Here is a 19,689-nt window from a genome sequence, read left to right as displayed (position 1 = left end):
GAAATAAGCAGCTCGGACCTGTGAACCCACATGGTTTGGAAGACGGGGCAGGAGAAGTTCTTGGTGCTGAGGCAGGCGAGGAGGGGGGGGGGCACGGCCGGCAGCAGGGGCACCATCTTGACCTTGAACCAGAGCTTGATGAACTCCGGGTCCTGGAGGTGTTGCAGGGTCAGAGACGGAGATTCCGCCTCAGAGAAGATCTCGTGAAGGTCCGAGCCCAACTGGTTGAAGTTCTAGGGGGGGGGGGGGAATGCAAATTTCAGTTTTCATTTCAAAATGCTGCGGAAATAAAAGGTTTTGGTGAAAGTTTTGTATCTGTGATTGTCTATAAAGGCAAAAGAAATCTAAATAAATTAGTTTATTAAATGCAGCTTTGAAAAACTCATTTTTTTAACTTAATTCAAATGTTAAACTCGAGCTTAAGGTTTAAATGCTCAATTTGAAAAAAAGACTGGAATCATCTTTCTACAATTATTTGACACTAAATTATTATTAATATAATATATAATAGCAGAAGTTTGTATTCATCAAAAGTGTGTTAACATCAACACTATCTGTAAACAGTGAAAAGGGCTTTTATTTTGAAGATCCATTGAAAATCCCATTAAATGCATCTACCACTGAAGATGTATGGTTATGAATGAATAATAAACATATAGAGTGATACTCACGGTTGTGGATAACTCCTTCATCAGTGAGTTCAGACGTTTTGTCAGCTCGATGATCAGCTTCATGATTGTCTCCTCCGTCATCGTCAGGTTGGAACGAGCAGCGCAGTGTAAAACGTGGGCCACGTTCTCCACTGCATTCGTCAGCTGGCGGCAAACAAACAAATATATTTATATATATATATATATATAATATGAGCACTGAGTCTCCACGTACACGGAATTCTCATCATTCATTATTGATTAAAATAGGATTAATAACGTATAAAATCAAGCCTCACCCCACACGGGCTCTTATCAAGGGTGATGCTACAAACATCCAGGATCTCAGAGGTTTCATTGTCCTTCTGATGGTCCAGATAGCTGCACAGAAACAAGACACACACTTTTATAAGACATAATAACACACCACGTTACTACACAGGAACACAGACTAACCTCAATTAAAGGATCATGTATAAGAAATTGAGCACTAGGGGGCAGAAGAACTCCAAAAGGAGCCAATGACACAATAATACAAGCTATGGCATTTTACCACATCAACAGACACATCTGTATAGATTTGATGTCATGTTTTCTGATAAATTTCTATCTGTGGTGCAGGGAATGCAGAGTACAAGGTTATTTTTATGGTCTTTCTTTAGAAAATATCTGCTAATGCTGCTGAACAGTGAAGTAAAACAAAAACAATGAGCTAAACAGGATAAAAGGGAAAATCAAATATTTTATCTGGACTTACAACAATTGGTGGAAGGCGAGTTTGATGTTTTGATGCATCAGGTCCCCAGAGTTTGGCAAAAACCTCCGTAACACGGGCATCACCACCTGCTTGTACCAGTCCTCCACGTTCGTCACATCGAACTTTGGCGGCTCGGGGCCGACGGACGCGTTGTGCGGCCGATACATGTCTGCCAGCTCAGCCAGAGTCCAGTTGAGCAGGAACTGGGTCAGAGTGGTGCTTTTGATCTCTGACACGTTTCTCTGGGGAAACACAGCAGATCAGGAGTCACTTACATGTGTACGTCAGTTTATGTGTGAATGTGTGTATGCACAGAGTGAGCGACTGTACCTCGCGTGTGAAGGACACAAACTCATGAACGAAGCTCCCGATGGGTTTGAAAGCCGTCATGAACCCGTTAACAACCTGTGAGTGGGACACAAGTGGTGAATTACAATCTTTTTACAGGACAAACCAGTGGTTATTAAATAGTGGAGGTGAGATTTGTTTTTGTGGCCCAACGGGGAAAGCAACAAGGGGATAGAAAAAGTAAGAAGAATCAGTGAAAACGTAATAACTCATGTGGAAATATTATTTAAAAAAATAATACTATAACATAATATCATATAATATCATGTATACGGGATATAAACAGGATCAAAGATAAGATTAAGATTTCTTTATCTGTTGTTTTTTTTATATTTGGGAATTTAAGACCTGGAAGAATTCACGCAACATCCCAGTACCTCTCTGATGCCTTGGTGTGGAGACATAGGGTTATATGTAGGTTGTGGAGGATAGTTGGTTGGAAAACTAGGACTCGTAACGGGTTGGCCAAGGCTCATCCAGTTGAAGCCAGGGTTCGTCCAGTTGTGGGCAGGGTTCGTCCAGTTGTGGGCAGGGTTCGTCCAGTTGTGGCCAGGGGTCGTCCAGTTGTGGCCAGGGTTCGTCCAGTTGTGGCCAGGGGTCGTCCAGTTGTAGCCAGGGCTCATTGTGGGAGGAGGGCGAGAGGGAGAAGGGTGAGGGGGACGAGGGCCCCCTGTCAGCAAACTGTGGAAGATCAGCGTTAAGGTGCCGTTGTCCAAACCTTGGACCCCGGGCATCATCAGCAGCTCGGCCTTTTGCGCCGGGGACAACAGATGAAGAACCTCCAGCTGTGGATGAGAACAGAGGAGGAGGTTGGGAAAGTGTTTGCGTTTGGTTTGAATGTAAAAAAAAAAAAAAGGACAATTACAAAACGTTGTTCTCCGGTCGCTACAGGGTGAACGTTTCCTCTGAACGTCTCTGGAGAGGAACAGCTGTTAGAATTCTCCGCTCTCTTGTGCCCTGAGGCTGTAAATCCTGTAAATCAAGTTAACTCACTCCACTGAAGAGCATGTTGAGAGTGGAGAAATCCTTTACACGGGCCATGCCTCTGAAGGCACCGAAATTCTTCATCAGCCAGTCCTCGCTGCTCTCGTTTCGACGTGCACAACCTGCACAGAGATTACACACGAATAAACACACATCAACAAAACAGAGGAGAACAAATACATCGTATACTGTCTCATATCCAAGCATCTCAATCTACTGTGCTGCACGCAGGCTACTGTGATATAAAGTGAATATGACCAAAGATTTTTTGTTTGTTTGTTTGTTTGTTTGCAGGATTATGCAGCATTAAAAGTTGGAGTAGATACTGATAAATAGGATTTTATTTTACACTTTCTTTTATATGTGAGGCTTTTTTTTTACTTTGATTTCACAGAGAATATATATATATGTTTTTTAATTAGACACGTTTAGGGGACTGGTATTTATGAGTTTGTGTAATTGGTGCCGAGCCAAATAAGAATCCAGATCCGTGATGTTATGGAGTTGCATAAGGAGGGACGGTATGTGCTCTTCTCAATGTGCTTTAGTTTCAGGTTGCCTCAGTTTAAATCTGTCACTACTCATACCATGACGCTTTTGTACAATAGGCCGCACCCCGCACATTTTATTCTTCTCTTCCAAAAATGTTTGCATAATAGTCCTGGATGACAACTAGAAGGAATATATATAATTTGCTCTTTGATAAGTTTCTTTAATTTGAAGAAAATCTTTTTGCAGGTGTAACTTAAAGCAGCTGAACTCATTTTTGGCAGCAACAATATTAATAATTTAATAAGTGCGAGTTAGACTCAAATACTTCTGAATGATTCATATTTTGAAAACCGTCAAATATCACTCATTAGGTTTTTCATATACTTATATTATAGTTTAAAGCAGCAAGATAATTAGACAGTAGGATATGAAGACATGTTTACTGCGTGTGAGTGTTTATGTGATTTCTTTATTAGTTAGTGCATTTACATTGTTCCTGTTCAGGGATTTATTACTATTTGCTCAGTGTCGCTCTGTTGTTTAGTTCATGGGATGTAATTTGTTAGCGTGATTTAGAATTATTTATATTTAAAAAATGTTATGCTACATATTTGATTTTGCAATATTTTCTTTAATTTTAATTGTACTTTCTTTGTTTATTTCACAGTGGCCATGTTAATCAGTGTATGACAATACATAAACTAAATGAGCATGTGATGAATAAAACCTTTGAATCTGTTCTCCCAGTTAATTAGAAGTTAGACTTGTAAGGGAATAAAAACGTTACCAGCGACTCTGTCTCCGGACAGGAAGGGGTACATAAAGAAGCTGTAGATCCACTTCTGTCTGACTGGTTCCATCTCAGAGTAATAGAGGCTGAGCTCCCTCACCCTGGAAGGAAAGACAGGAGGATGAGAAGCTGCCGCGGTCACTGAAGCACACTGATACACAGAGATGGACGTACACAGTCTGGTAGGTGGAGCAGCTGAAGTTCTTGGTGCTGAGGCAGGTCAGGAAGTGTTTGGTGATGGATTTCAGCAGCGGCTTGATCTTCACCTCCAGCCACATCTGCACCAGGGCTTCGTTCTGCATGGGGTCCGCATCGGGATTCCATTCCAGAGCCCCCTGCAGGCTGAGGACGGGCACTCCTGTCACGCTCGTCCTCTGTGGTGATGAAAGGATGTGAAAACATTTAAAAGAATCAATCACGGAAGAAGATTTTGTGGATATTTTAACTGAAAAGTTAATAAAACAGATCGACAAATACATCTGATGGGGCTTTTTTGTGACATTTTTTCGTTTTTAGATTAGTTCTTGTGTTTTTGTGTGTTTGTTTTTGTCTCGACATCTTGGCACCATGTTGGAAACAAGTGTTTTTTTTCATTTTAAGATGTAATCCAATGTGTTTCCTTTGTCTTATTTTCTGCTAATCCATAAATAAAAATCAATCAACCAATCAACCTCCAGTTCCAGAACAGTCTCTCACTGATCTGTGACAGTGTGGAAAGTCTGACTGTCGCATCATGAGAAACTGCCTTACAGCACCGACTGGTCAGGTTGGAACACAAGACGACATTCCTCCAGCTGCGTGCTCACTGGCACATTCCTGCGGTGTTGTGTTGTGTGGTGTTGTCTGAGCCGTACCATGAAGGTGTACACGTCCATCGCTGCCTCCAGCACGTCTTTCAGTCTGCGCACGTGGTCCCTGCCCGTGTCGTTCGATGGCAGCCCCACACAGCGGAGGAAGTGCGAGGTGGAGTCCCGGCCCTGGGAATGAATGATAAGAGGAAAACTTGAGCAATAACAAATTAGAGCAATGAAAGATTTTGTTTGAGTATTAAAGTACAAATACTGATCGGAGGGCTGATATACTTTGTGTCAGCAGCATGTTACTGTGGTAGCAGCCAGAGGTGGAGGCAAAGATTATATACAACTTATTGTTGGAGCTGTTAACTCGTAGACAATTGAAACTTAAAACAAGACAATGCACGATTTTTAAAGACGTCAAAGGCCACAAAAGGCTGGAAAGCTCTGTTTTAAAGTTCAGCGTTTTATTTTAGAAGCGTGTAATATAACCCACTGGGTGGAACGATCATCTTAAAGGTAACTAGAAATGCCATATTCGCGTTATTTACATTAAGAAAATGTATTTGAGCTGATTCAGATCATTTGTTCCATTTTACCAGCGGTGAGTCAAAGAGCTGCAGCTGTTTCTGGACGTATAAACCTTCTTATATACAGGAAACATCCATGAGCGTGTGGAAATGTGCTTCACAATGAGAAGTCAGGGTGGGAACAGATTCTCCGGACAGATTGTGGCTGGTTGCTGTTTCACTGGTGCTGAATGAAAACAGGCTCCAGACAATACATGGCTACACACACACGTCTATGGTTACCGGATTATTTACACAATTTCTAAGGAATGAATTTGGGGGCCTGATAAATTCAGTTGTCTTTCCAAAAGACGAGTAAACTCTGAAATGGTGACTGTCACATGCTGCTTACCACCTCATCAGACATAAAAACTGTGATGTAGTTGTACGCAGCAGAAACAAAACATCTCACGGTCCCGACAATCCAGACAACAAAGACAAACAAGTCACAACAACATCATGTCCGACAACCCTCGACATGATAGACTCCAGTGCACTGGTATTCGCCGCAGGCACATCCAGGCCATTGTTCTGGTGTTGGCGTTGTGCCGTCCACACCTTTAAAACTACCAGATGTTTTGATAAACTCTGTGAAGGTAACATTTGATCAATCTCAGTGAGGCAACGATGCGTTCAAGGTACAAACAGATCTTGATGTCATTGGAATGGGATTTTTGTGCAGTTTTGTAACGGTGCATTCAAATCATTCCTAGAATACCAGGGCAGTGACACGAGTTTGAAAGTGTCCGAGTCAGTTGCTTCAGAAGAAAAAGAATAACTCCAGGAGGAAATCGAGGAACCAAACATGCAGAAGATCCCGTCGGAGATGTCGACTTGGAAACAAAAACTTTCCACAGTGGGATTTGAACGTCTTCTGCAGCTCTGTAGCCACCTCCCCCCACATTGCAGACATTTTCCTGTTGTTGTGAACTTGTCTGACTCATGATCGTCACGATTTTGCTGGATTGGTAAGTAAATAGCTGTTATTGCTAAACATTAGCTAAAGCAAAAACCCACTTAGCCTATAATCACTTTATTATGTCAGCTTAGAATAATAAAAAACACACCAAATCCACATTAAATCACAACTTGTAACGTCTTTAAAGTCGCTGTCTTATCGTTTCTTCTTCAGAAACAATCTGAGTAATGATCCTCGATGAACAGATTAAATCAGGACGTGACGTTAACACCTGTAGCTTTGGGAGTGAATTGATTATAAAAGCAGATAAGTGGAAAAAAAACTAAATGTTCTGGTGCAGTGTGTGTTTGTAGATTTAAACTGTAATAATAATAATAAGCGTCAGCTTCACTCACCGGAACACAGGTTTCTCCTGAAGTGCAGGATTCATTTCTGTAGATTTACAAGATAAAAGATAAAAGTAAGTGATCATTAAATTGAGACCAGAGGGAAATAATGTTGTAAAGAAAAGTTTAAAAGAAAATATGATGCACTACTGTAATGATAGAACTTCCTGGTCTTACCTATTAGCGCTTGATTGCCCTGTTGGGAAAAAGACAAAGTTGATTGTTAGAGCTGAGACGAGATCCTGAGAGACGTAGGACACTTTCACTCCTGAAGGTCTTTGTCATATTATTACATTATTTCGGTTTCAGTCTTACTTTGTAATTTAGGGAGCGGACTGAACAATAGGCATCTCTCACACCTGTTATTTTGTTTATATTGAGATAAAATGACTTTACAAATCTGCATCTGAGCTAAATTAGTAGTTATACATATATAAAACGAAAGGCTGCAGTGCATCATGGTTAATTAAGGCTGGTGATGATGGAGAAAATGGCCAAAAGACATTTCTGCTGCTACGTGAACATCCTGTCGCTTCAGGTCAGATGGGACCGGTCTGCTTTCTGTACCCAGAGTTAAAACTAATCATGTTGCTTTGACATTTTGTTGTGATCTTATGTAAAACAATGAATTTCCTTCCCACAAACACTATTAACTGTTATATCTTGTTCCTTATACTGTAGGATTTGGGGTTAAATTAGAGGTGGAGACGTCCGACAGGTTTGACAAGAGGACAAACGCATTGTTGAATTGTCCTTTTGTCGTTATATCCTCTTTATCCTTGGAACAATATGGCTGCCGCGATTGCATAGACTTGCTTTTGATCTCATAAACAGTGAATAGAGCCAAACCAACAGAACATTAGTTCTTTAAATGTTTTCTGGGCACTGAGGATTTACAGGAAATGTTTCTCAGGTAGGAATCATTTGTCAGGGGACTACTCTGTGGTTTCCTGCAGCAGCTTGGTGTGTGAGGGACTGAGTGACACTTCCAGGCCGGTTTATATAAATAGCTTTGTGTTTTTAACGGGTTTTGTACACCTGAGCTCTGGGGCACTGAGCTACAACAGCACGGACAAAAGCAGGATCAAATGTGACTTTAAACTTTTAATGAGACAAGCTGACAATAAGAGAAAATATAGAATATCACCAGGTGTTCCCTATGTGTCTGGATAAGAAAAGACTTCAAAATGTGATCTTACCAAAGACGCTTCCCAGAAGGTAAATGAGAAGGAACAGGCAGCGTGATCTCATGATGTGACGACTCTCATGGGACAGGGGGGGGGGGCCTTTGTGCTGAAAATCACTGGGGAGGGAATCAGAGAAAGCAGGTGACACAGATGTGTCTACGGGTTCTAGGAGGAGGATCACAGCGTGAATTCTGTTTATACAAGAGCAAAAACGTTACATCACCAAACATCTTTGCATGAGAACGACAAGTGCTTAACGAATTAGTCACTTCCACCAAGGACGATTTAGTTTTTCCGTCAGCTGACATGATTACGCAAAGATTACCAGGCGGATTTTTGGAAGGATGTGGTTCAGGGAAGAACCTGTTGAACTTTGCTCCAGATCCAGATCAGGGGGCAGATCCCAGATTGTTGTTTCCTCTTTCTTTAACGTGGTGAGATTGTTTCAGACAATAATTCAGGATCTTGACGAAAAAACTGATATAAAACTGGGACTGACGTCTATGAGTGTGTGTGATCTGGTGCCGATCCAAATAAAAAATCTGGATTTATACAATTTTGATGTGGATTAATAAGGGGAACATACAAGACCACTTTTTGCTCCCTTGAAATAACGACAAAGGTCAATTTATATAAAATAAATAGTCTTTTCCTTTCTTTACACAACAAACCTTTTTCTTTTCTTAGTCACTGTCATCGTTGTATAACGTATTCACTTGGTGTATTAAAGCTTCGACCTGTTTCAGTGGCGGCAGATACAAATCAGGGAGTGGCTGTCGGATATTATCCAGGCACAAATTGACCTTTGCCACAGGAGGACAAAGGTGATGAGACAAAAGATGCTCGGGAGGAAAGAATGCTGCAACACGAACCGTGAACCTGCGATCACTGAGACGCTGAGTCCACGACTGGGATGGAAAAATACGGGTTTTTTTAAACGTCGCCGCAACACCCCCGCAACTCTTATCTATGATTATTATCAATGACATCACCTCATAGGCACGATGAAGAGGAGGGAGCGTTATATCAACCATTAAATCTATCAGGCCACAAACAGCAGAATGTGTCTGAGTGAACACTTCTATTTATTTAATGTCAGGTTTAGATTTTTAGGTATAAAAGGTGTGTCTGTGAAAGCATGGACATTCACAGATGTTTGAACAAAATTCTCTTCAGTAGTAAAATCAATTATCCGAGCAACACGAAAGACTCAGCAAAGAAACACACACATAGACGTTAGTAGGACACTGCACTGACTTCCATTCATTGTGGACTGTCTAACCGAAACTTTAACCAGGACTAATTCATGCTTAACCCAAACCTTCACCTAACCACAGGTCACATCCTCCCTCTGACCTTCACCAGAACCTCACAACTGATAAACCTCATTAGGACCAGACTCTGGGTCCCCAGGAGGTCAACCGGTCCTGATAAGGTTAGTGTGTAAACTGAAAAAGGTCCTAAAGAGGTAACAAAAAAACGAATAAACACACACACACACACACACACACACACACACACACACTATTTCTCAATCTGCTTGAAAACTAACAAGAAACAAAATAAGTGAACACTGACAGAGGATTCCTGTCTAATGAGGATTTTCTAAAGAAATTTATGGCACAACAGAGAAAAAGTGTTTCTCAGTAGATAAGATTTATTCTAATGAGAATAATAGAAAATCGAATTCATCATCATTAGGACCTGAAAGATCAACGTTGTCCTGGAGGAGAAAATCATTTGTTGTTTATGTTCTTGAAAATTTGAAGTTGTGTATTAACAAGTGAGTTTAAATCAGATCGTATGAAGACAACGTTAACTCTTTGCGATTTATAGGAAGAGACTAATGTCTTACAAATGTTTTACTATTACACAGATATTTTTTGTGTATTCTATACGTATTTATCAACTACACACATGCACCCCCCACACACATAGTGAGGTCCCTCCCTACACTTTCACCCACACGTCCTTTGTGTTAGAACAAATATTTGGTTGAGGAGAAAAAAGAGTTCGGTGTTTGCTCAGGATTATTGATTCTATACATAGATTTGTAACTGCGGCAGGTGAACGACAAACAGCGCCAGATTCTTTGCGTCGCTCGCTCCAAAGCTGGAGTGGTTTGAAAATATTTGTCCGATAAGGCCGGTTCACTGACGTCGGCCACTTCCACACACGTGTCCACAGAATAAACACGTTTCCTTCTCTCTTTGAGATTTTTATTCTATTGTGTAAGAGGATGAGGAGAAGAGGAACATTTAAATCTAGATCAAATCTATTTAAATATGGTTGTAGAGCAGTTTCTCTGTTGAAGTATAAAGTTAAAGTCAAGTCATCTTTATTTAGTTTAGCTTATTTGAAATCATTAAAAGGACCACACACTGTAAATAAAGATGGACGACAAGTCTCCACTTCCTCCCATCATCCAGAAGTGAAGCCAAAATAGCATCAAATAACTAATCAAAACTAAGGATTATCCAAAAAATGAACATCTGGACATATATCAGTGTGATAAGAATATATACAACGTGTACTTTGACTCATCTTGACCATGTCCCATCCATTAACATGGAGGAGGAGGAGGGGTTTGTGATAAACGCTAGGGGAGACGCTCTGGCTTCACTTTGACAGGAGCTGTCATGGCGTCCATCTTTACATGCAGCCCATGAAGAAGAGATTACATCACAGAAAAATATGAAAACGTTTATCACAAAAAAGGTTCTCAAAGAATATGTCCCATATCATAAATGTAAATATTACATATAATCACATTTATGTCAAAGTGATATTATGCCACCATCTTTTTAAATATGTGTTGGTTTCACCTTTTTTTTGTTTTGTGTGTTTCAATGTGTTTAATCCAGTTTCTGACAGAACTGAACACGTCTGCTCAGGTTTTTCCAAATTATTCTACTTTATAATTCGATGTCACTTCTGTCAGTGGACAAATATTGTACATTTTGAACTGTTTTGGACTAAAGTTTTGGTTTTTTAATTTCTAACTTGACATAAGAACATACAAACATACATGAAAGAAGACGTTCATTTACTTTTCATGCTAATTGTTGACCACGTACATTTCACGAGTTAAAAAACGAAAGTAAAATAATTAGATGCTTAAGCCACAAATCTAATACCCAATATTTTAATTCTACTACTTTTGTACTTTTACTTCAGTAACGTATTTGAATGTCAGACTTGTAGCTTATGTCTTCTTCATTTATTATTAGCAGTGATTTAATCAGTGACACATATTCATCATTCTTTATTCTAAGGGTAATCTAGAAAGTCACCTATTTCCCACTTTATATTAGTATAAGGATATCAGCGCTCCTGTGAAACCCGGTGTAATGAGACAGAACTTATTATTCCCAACAGCTGAAATCCCCAAACGACAGGTTGTTGCTAGACGCACGCTCGCACAACAGAGAGGAGCAGACTCTGGTACTTTAAATGATTATACAACTGATTATCAGCCTCATCCGTTCACATTTATCACAGTAAAACCGGGTCCTGTGCTGCATGACTTCATCCCAGGCCCTTATGTTCTTTATGAACTCTTTCAAACAAGATTAAAAACCAATCAATGGGAGCAGACATGTATGTACAGAGGTAAGTTTAAAAGCTGCTGATGTGATTGCTCAGGCGGCAGAAGCAAAATCTAACATGGAAGTAAAAACCAGCCAGTGACATGAAATCAAAGCTGAGTCTCTTACCAAATCGTGTGTGAAGCCGGAGTCTGTCGGGTGCTGTAAGTGCCTGTGTGAGTCTCCCTCTCTCTCTCTCTCTCTCCTGACACTGAGGCACAGGTGCAGCAGTGAGACGCCTCTCACCTCAGGGCGTGTTGTCCTGTGATGAAACACAGGGGACGATGGCAGACCAGGCCTCCTGCTCTTCTACGTTTTTGGCCTGAACCGCTCTGCAACTGCTGTATTCACGACTAGTGCTGCTTTGACTTTTGTGTTGAATGCATGTTCGCTCGGCTTGTGTGTGAGTACGAAACGCACCCCTGGGAAAGAAAGTCAGAAAGAGACGCCGGGTGTCGAGTTACCTCAGGTTCATGTCGAGCAGGTTACACCTCCCTGGTGTTTGTTTGTGGAAATAAAAGCCTCTATAAACCATGTTGTGTTTAACGTAGCATAAATATTGGTGTGAATTCAGTCTGACTTTATTTTCAGCCTCCGTGCTTCATTCTGTACATGTGTGTTTTTATTTGTTTTACACTGAGACTTTGGTATTTGTGTGCATGTGCATGTGCATGTGCATGTGCATGTACACACACACACACACACACACACACACACACACAGTGTGGCATCACAATGACTTCCTGGATACTTACCCAATTACCTTTGACATGAAAATGACAACTTGAAGTCCCCATCACATGACTAGACAGATTTAGTTCAAGCACATCAAGTTAGACTGGTTTGTGGAACTGAGGCTTCTAACAAAGTGAATTAAGTATTTTACAGATGGATTGGTCCAGTTTAAAGATTCACTGACACGGAGCTGAGACGTGAACGATACAACAGGAACTAAAATGAGAAAATGAAGGAGAAATGTAACCAGCTGTTCCACAGGTGCTGCTCGGCTCCGGCGACTCAGAGGTTACTGTGTGTCACACATGTGATTGATTACAAGTCTGAAATCATGACATATAATAAATCAATGAGATATAATAATGAGATTGATTTTAACTCTTTAACAGTCGTATCAGTTATACATGCGGAAATATTACAGTTGGAACAATATTTAGCGAATGTATAGAAACCAGTGTTTAACCTTTGTGTGTGTTTTTGTGATGTAACTTTAGGAATTTATCTTAGTGTTTTCTCTCAAAACTTGTGAAATGATATCTAGCAAAAGAGAAACATTACATAAATTTCGTTTGACAGAAAACCAAAGCTGACAGGGCCCAAAAACTATTGAATAGTTTAACTGAGGAACATTTTTTAGTTTTTATCTTTATATAATTTTAATTTGCTTATAATTTGCTATAGAAATAAAGTATTTATTTATTATTAAATTTACCCTTTTCTAGAAATCATTGCAGCAGAACCTTTCTTGCTTACAGAAGAAATGACTCATGGGATGTGAGATGTGACAACGTGACTTGGAAAGAAGTCGAAACCAGTTTGCACGGTGTTTTCCTCTGAGTCTCCTCAGCTCTCTGCATCATATGACATTTCCCTCAACAGCCTCGGCTTGAGCCAATTCTCTAGCTGCTTCCCCGAAGAGTTCCTGCAGGTTTTAGTATGACTGTCTGACTGTGAACGATCAGCTTCATCAAAAATATTACAAGACCTGTGGTCCACCATCTTTCAGCCCAAGGCCTTAAACCAGCTTCCAGTCTTCACCAGGGAAAATGTCTAACATAGTTGTCTTTTCATGAGGGAAAGACAACTGAATTGCACTGTTTGTGATATATATAAAAGACTTTTATTGTTTTGCTATTGATTAAATTAACATTGCTATGATTATTTCTATTGTCTTGCTTTTGATTACATTTTTATTTCTATGATTATTTCTGTTGTTTTTCTATTGATTACATTTAAATGCCTGTGATTATTTTTATTGTTTTTCTGTTAATTTAATTTATATCACTATTATTATTTGTATTGTTTTGTTATTAATTACATTTATATTTCTGTGATTATTTATATTGTTTTACTGCTCAGCCCCATGAGGAAACCAGAAGTAGTAATACAAATGTCCGCTAGGTGGCAGTGTGGGCTGTGCGCTCGCTCAGTTCTTCTTCCGGTCTTCTTCCGGGTTCGAGGAAGAGTCAAATCATCAATGGCGTGAATCGCGTTCGAGTCAAAACATTGAAACGCGTGAAGGATAAAACTTTATTTTTCACGTCGTGCGGGTTTATCGCCATGTTTCTCTCCGGTGAGGTGACGTGTCGTTGACCGGCCCGTTGACCGGCCCGGGCTCGTGTCCTGTGACCGCAGCGTGGTGTCGTCATGTCGGTTCTGCTGCTGAGGTCGTGTCGGTGGTGTCGCCTGAACCGGGTGGAGGTGGAGGTGGTGGGGGGGAGTCACAGGAGGCTGGACGCGGCCGCTAGAAGATGCTGCTCCTCGGCTCCGGTTCAGGGGGAGGTGCGGGTCCGGTTTGCCCCCAGTCCCACAGGTACGACCCCCAGCTTCGGTCTATACGTTTAGATCTCACATGTACATTTTGAAATAATAAAAACATAAAATAATGATTTTTGCAAAGAGATACATGGACAAAAGTATGAGGTTATTAAAGTTACATTTTAAATCAGACAACACAGAAGTTCTCATCAAATACAACCACTCACAGGCCCCTCGACCCCAATATGAAGTCAGCCACACATTACATTTATTATTTTGTAAATTATTATGCCTGTAACGACACGTAAGAAACAACTGTCCAGTCATGTTTTTTATCACCTGGGGAATATTTCCAGAATAAGATCAGTTGTGTCCTTCATCAATACAGAGAGTTGTGCCTTTTGTTTTTTCCTGCCTCAGCTTTAAAGCAACAGAGCAGCTCCACATCATTCAGCAGCTTCAATACTAGACGAGACAAACTGGCCTCTCCTCGTTGGCTTCCAGTTTCTTTTTAGAATTAACCTTAAAAAAGATAAGTGAGCTCCTGGCTGCACAGACCTGACCGGCTCCTCAGGTCTGCTGGTCCTTCAACTGTCCCCGAGTCCGAGGTAAAGACTGGAGGGGATCCAGCCTTTTCAGTTCTGGCTCACCGGCTCTGGAGCAGCGTTTCACACACTATTGGATCAGCTGACTCTGCTTTTGTTACTTTTAAAATCTTGTCTTAAAACTTACTTTTACAGAAATCTGTGTGTTTCATTATTTACACCTCTTGCTGTAATGTTGCGAATGTTTTGTGTTGACCTGTTAATGTTGCAGGTTCCATTTTGACCTTGGAAAGCCTCATTATTACTTTCAATACGTTTGGCAGAGGCTAGAAGATCTCCTGACCTCGTGGGCCTACGTATAAAGTGACTGTTGATGATTCTCGTTTGAAAGTGAAAGAGCTCTGTCAAGAGACACACGTTGACCACAGAGATACTTGTCAACCGCAGAGAGACTCACAATGTCAACGGAAGATGCACAACTACCACAGAGAGACTCACAACCACTTCAAACTAGAATGGCACATATCTCCTCTCGGGCCCAACAGTCAGTTCCCTCAATCTGCCTGATTGTTCTTTCATCAAGATCCATGAAATGATTCCCTGGGAAAACTGTAAAGTAATGAAAAATCTCAATATTAAAGAAAGTAAAGTAAGTAAACCACTAAAGGCCGAGTGTGATGACAAAGAGATGGAAAATACCCACAAATTGATATGAAACAACATTACACTGATCACAAAGATTCAGAAATGACTTGAAACAACTTCAAAACAAGCACAAAGATTCACAGAGCAGCGACAAAGAGGCACAAACACACCATTTGGAGCCATTTTGTGTCTTTCCTCAGTCTCCTGCAGGATAAAAACTGTCTAAAATACTGCTTTAGCTTTAATCATGCAAAAAGAGCACCAAACCAGAAGTGCAGATTTGCCAATACTGTTTGTTTTAGATATTCTTTATTCAGCAGTGCGATGTCCCCCTGACCATGATGCTTTGCGCTGCAGGCTTCTTGCACCTTGGAGGCCTCCGAACTGCTCTCTACAACTACATCTTCGCAAAGAAATACGCAGGTGCCTTCGTCCTGCGACTGGAGGACACGGACCAGAGCCGACTGGTACCGGGAGCAGCTGAGTCCATAGAGGACATGCTGGAGTGGGCTGGTAGGAGACGCTGTGATTGTGAATCATCACTAGAAAGTCTATCAGATAATAACAGTGTAAGAGAGGTTTATTCATTTCGTGTGTCACCATTTTCACGTCTGCCAGGTGTTCCTCCAGATGAGAGTCCTCGTCGAGGTGGGCCGCTCGGTCCATATCTGCAGTCTCACAGATTAGACCTGTACAGTCAAACGGCCCAGGAGCTCCTGCAGAGCGGCGACGCCTACCACTGCTTCTGCAGCCCACAGAGACTGGAGCTGCTGAGGAAAGAGGCTTTGAGGAGTGGACAGACGCCACGGTGACTAATTCCATCAGATTTAATCACCATGTGTGGCTGCAGAGGGTGCTGGTGCTCAGTAAAACTTACATAGTGTTGCTTTAAGATGTTCACTGTGTTCTGTGCAGGTACGACAACAGGTGTCGTCACCTCCGGGCCGACCAGGTCCAGGAGAAGCTGGATCAGGGGACGTCGCATGTGGTCAGGTTTCGTCTGGAAGCCGGCGTCGAGCCTTTTCAGGATCTGATCTTCGGATGGAATCGTCATGAAGTGGCTCAGGTCGGGTTTCTGGGGATTCTTGAAATGTGCAGCATCTAAATGTCTCTATGGTTTAGTGGTAGTCACACTAACTGATGTAGGATAGATAGATAATTCCCCCAGTTTCTCAGATAACTGCAGGGTGTTTTAAATGTATTTTTGCCTTTACAATTACCTATTATGAAATTTTTAATCATGCCTTACCAATGTTTTTTGTTTCTAGAAAAACATGAAACTCAAAAAAAGCGTTTCCTACCCTCTGTCCTCTCCTGCAGGTGGAGGGGGACCCTGTGGTGATCAAAGCCGACGGTTTTCCCACCTATCACCTGGCGAACATCGTAGATGACCATCACATGAAGATCAGCCACGTTCTGCGAGGCTCCGAGTGGCTCATCTCCACCTCCAAACATCTCCTCATGTACCGAGCGCTCGGATGGAAACCGCCCGCCTTTGGACATCTGCCGCTCCTGATGAACAAAGACGGCAGTAAACTGTCCAAGAGGCAGGGGGATATCTTCGTCCAGAGCTTCCAGAGGGACGGGGTCCTGCCAGACGCTCTGCTGGATATCACCACCAACTGTGGCTCCGGATTCAACAGTGAGTGACGAGAAGTTATCAGAGAGAGAGAGGTTTTCACCTGTAGATCTTCTGAAATCAGCTCTGCATATTTTGCTGTAATCGGAATATTTGCGTGCGTCTAAAGTCGTCATATTTCCTCACAGCCAATCGAATGGGGAGGAGGATAGACGAGCTGATCTCCGAGTTCAATCCCTCAAAGATCACAACTCATTCTGCTTTGTTAGACCTGGAGAAACTCCCAGAGTTCAACAGGCAAGTCAGAAACCGTCGGTCCCTCCGTGTATTCTCGTCTGTTTTATATCATCACTCTCATCTGTGTAACGCTGGAGTCAGACAACAAGGTATTTCTGCCCGTTAAGACTTTATTATTCACATTAATGTCTGTAATCGTGACAGAATCCACTTGCAGCAGCGTATTGAAGACGAGGATCAGTGCACGTTGCTGATTAAAGATCTGCAGCGGCAAATCCAGCAGACGTACACGACAGAGATCCAGGAGCAAGACGTCCTGCACGAGGATTATATCAGACGGGTGCTGCAGCTGCGTAAGGTAAAATGAAGAGGACACATCAACATGATAAATGTGGGTTTATATGTTTGCTGTGCAACTGGAGGAATTTCTATATCTATAACCCCTAAAGGGGAGAAACCACAGAATCTTCCACTTCTCACTGGTTTGCCCAGTGGAAATTGTAGTTTGGCAGAAATCTCTCCACAATAACATCTGTCTATTAATCGTCTCATCTCAAACAAGAAGGTTTCTGATTTGTTTTCCACTCAAACAAAATGGGGAAGCAAGTGAATTCAGGCTGAATTTACTTCGTCTCAATTTGCAGGACTTCATCTGCGTTTTCCTCCAAAGATTTAGACATTGTTTGTTATTGTACAAAATCTCAAACCCAGTAATCTTCTGTTTAACCTTTTACTCTTTCTCTAACTGGTGATCACATGTGGTCACATGTCATTACTGCCCTCTCGTCCGTCCGTCTGTCCTGTCAGACTGAAACTTGTCTCTTCCCTCCTCTGCAGGGTCACATAACCTCCCTGCAGGAGCTGGTGAGTCCTAATTATTCGTACCTGTGGGTCCGTCCTTCCTTCACCAGCCAGCAGGTTGCAGCACTCACAGCAGAAGCCCCTCACGTTGCCTTGTTAATGCTGAAGTACGCGGCATCATCATCTTCATCAGCTCATACCTGGGCTTCACTATTCTTTTGTCACGACGCCGTTAGAGCAGGATTGTGACCGTTTCTGTGCTTTCAGATTAATAGAAGAGCGAGGGGAGCAGCTGACTCTGGATCAGCTCAGTAAAGACCTGAAGCGTTTGTCCAAACAGACCAAAGCAACAAAGTACAGAGACGTGATGAAGCTCCTGCGTCTGGCTCTCAGCGGACTGCAGGTACCCGAGGAAGCATCTTCATTTTTTATCCTGACAGTAATTTAAAAAGAGTATTTACTTAAATAAATGGACTGTTTAATCCAAATCCATTTTCCTGACCCAAAGTGAAATCACACCATGACAAAGTTTCAGTCTCTGTGTCTCACTGAGATTTTCTAACTTTTCTCCTGAACAAACAAATCAAACCAAGATGACCATGTTTGTTTTTTGTCACGTTCACATATGTTCTCCTTTATCTTTCTTAAGCACTGCACCTGCACTGTAATGCTTTAGTCTGATTTAGTCTCAGAGGAACTAATAACATCCTCTTATTATTTTTTTTTTACAGCTCACTTGGAGACTTTCGTTTCTGCTTTTTTTTCTTTTCTTTTAGAAGTTTCTGCTTGATTGTTAAAATGAAACATGAAACCTTTGCATCCGGGGTCCGGGAAGGTTAAAGTTAAAAATGTTAGTAACGACTTCACTGCCTCATTCACCGCAGTAACTCTGCAGGACTGTGGAAAGAGGAAGTTGTTTGTGATTGCGTTACATAGATGTTACTGTCTGTTGCTTCGCGGTCTGTTGTGCATTACTTCACTGACCCCCACCCCCCCCGATCTCCGGTTCCCCTCTGTCCTGCAGCAAGGTCCCAGCGTGGCGGAGATGATGGCGTCTTTGGGGCCTGCGGAGAGCAGCCATCGCTTCCAGAAACTGCTGCTGCTCTCAGAGACGAGTTAAAAGACTGGACAAGCTGTCGCCCCCCAGAAGAACTCCTGTTGAGGACGTGGCCTGTTTGTGGAGAGTTAAATGTTTAACCTCACACTGACTCTACCAAAGCCACATTCAAAATGAACTGCACTCAGCTGGAATCAGTGAAACAATACTTGAATTATTATAAATATTTTATAAAGAGAGTTGAAAAGTCTGTTTGTTTTCTTCGCTGCTGGGAAACTTTACAGGACCAGGTGGCACCAGTCGCTCTGGGATGGGAAGTACCTTGGTTTCTTTTAATGCAAATTATCTTTACTCCAGAGAAATATTCTCGATGATCTCCAGCTCACAGATGTATTGACTCATTAACTTGTTGGGACTTGTGAGGCAGGTCAATAACTGTCATTGGCAGCTGATGGTATTTATATGGTTTTCTTCTCACTCTTCAAACCTTGGGGTTTTCCTGCAGTACCACCGGCCTCCCCTAACAGAAGCAAAGCAACTACACAGCAAGAATAAAGCAACTATTTAGAGACACAAACCACCCGTGTAGAAACATTGTCATGAAGAAAGAAGCAGAAGAGCTTCAAAGATACACAAAACAACCTCAAATAGACACAAAACAACCAAAAGAAACCAAATGACCACGAGGAGAGATGCATAATGGCAGGAAAGACACAAAACAACCACAAAGATGTGCAGAACTACCAGAAGGACTTGAACATAAAGAGATGCAAAATGATCCCAGAGAGTCTAAATAATTACCAGGAGACACAAAACCACCAAATGGAAACAAAATGACCATGAGGAGAGATGCAAAGCTGCATTAAAGA

General features: G+C 41.7%; 2 protein-coding genes across 2 annotated transcripts in view; one reads left to right on the top strand and one right to left on the bottom strand.

The window, feature by feature from the left end:
• Nucleotides 1-11,644, bottom strand: part of LOC117765140 — a 30,593-nt gene extending 18,949 nt beyond the window's left edge. The window contains exons 1-14 of the mRNA XM_034591455.1: nucleotides 11,593-11,644; nucleotides 7,889-7,992; nucleotides 6,867-6,885; nucleotides 6,699-6,735; nucleotides 4,876-4,998; nucleotides 4,196-4,395; nucleotides 4,019-4,122; nucleotides 2,749-2,861; nucleotides 2,133-2,540; nucleotides 1,738-1,812; nucleotides 1,408-1,649; nucleotides 950-1,031; nucleotides 672-815; nucleotides 31-233 (exon numbers count right to left, since the gene is read on the bottom strand). Coding sequence (XP_034447346.1) covers nucleotides 31-233; nucleotides 672-815; nucleotides 950-1,031; nucleotides 1,408-1,649; nucleotides 1,738-1,812; nucleotides 2,133-2,540; nucleotides 2,749-2,861; nucleotides 4,019-4,122; nucleotides 4,196-4,395; nucleotides 4,876-4,998; nucleotides 6,699-6,735; nucleotides 6,867-6,885; nucleotides 7,889-7,940 — 1,802 coding nt within the window. The 5' untranslated portion in view covers nucleotides 7,941-7,992; nucleotides 11,593-11,644. The remainder of the gene's footprint in view (nucleotides 1-30; nucleotides 234-671; nucleotides 816-949; nucleotides 1,032-1,407; nucleotides 1,650-1,737; nucleotides 1,813-2,132; nucleotides 2,541-2,748; nucleotides 2,862-4,018; nucleotides 4,123-4,195; nucleotides 4,396-4,875; nucleotides 4,999-6,698; nucleotides 6,736-6,866; nucleotides 6,886-7,888; nucleotides 7,993-11,592) is intronic.
• Nucleotides 11,645-13,638: 1,994 nt separating this feature from the next.
• ears2 (glutamyl-tRNA synthetase 2, mitochondrial) lies at nucleotides 13,639-19,055 on the top strand. Its single transcript, XM_034591529.1, has 10 exons — nucleotides 13,639-14,011; nucleotides 15,504-15,659; nucleotides 15,765-15,954; nucleotides 16,062-16,212; nucleotides 16,467-16,788; nucleotides 16,914-17,022; nucleotides 17,167-17,320; nucleotides 17,800-17,930; nucleotides 18,031-18,166; nucleotides 18,788-19,055. Exons 1-10 carry the CDS (start codon nucleotides 13,846-13,848, stop codon nucleotides 18,881-18,883), a joined length of 1,611 nt encoding a protein of 536 aa, XP_034447420.1. The 5' UTR covers nucleotides 13,639-13,845; the 3' UTR covers nucleotides 18,884-19,055.
• Nucleotides 19,056-19,689: the final 634 nt, after the last annotated feature.

The sequence above is a fragment of the Hippoglossus hippoglossus genome, chromosome 1 (genome assembly GCF_009819705.1).
Source record: "Hippoglossus hippoglossus isolate fHipHip1 chromosome 1, fHipHip1.pri, whole genome shotgun sequence".
NCBI lineage: Eukaryota > Metazoa > Chordata > Actinopteri > Pleuronectiformes > Pleuronectidae > Hippoglossus > Hippoglossus hippoglossus.
The sequence above is the reverse complement of the archived record's forward strand: the minus strand, read 5'-3'. Positions and strand labels throughout refer to the sequence as shown.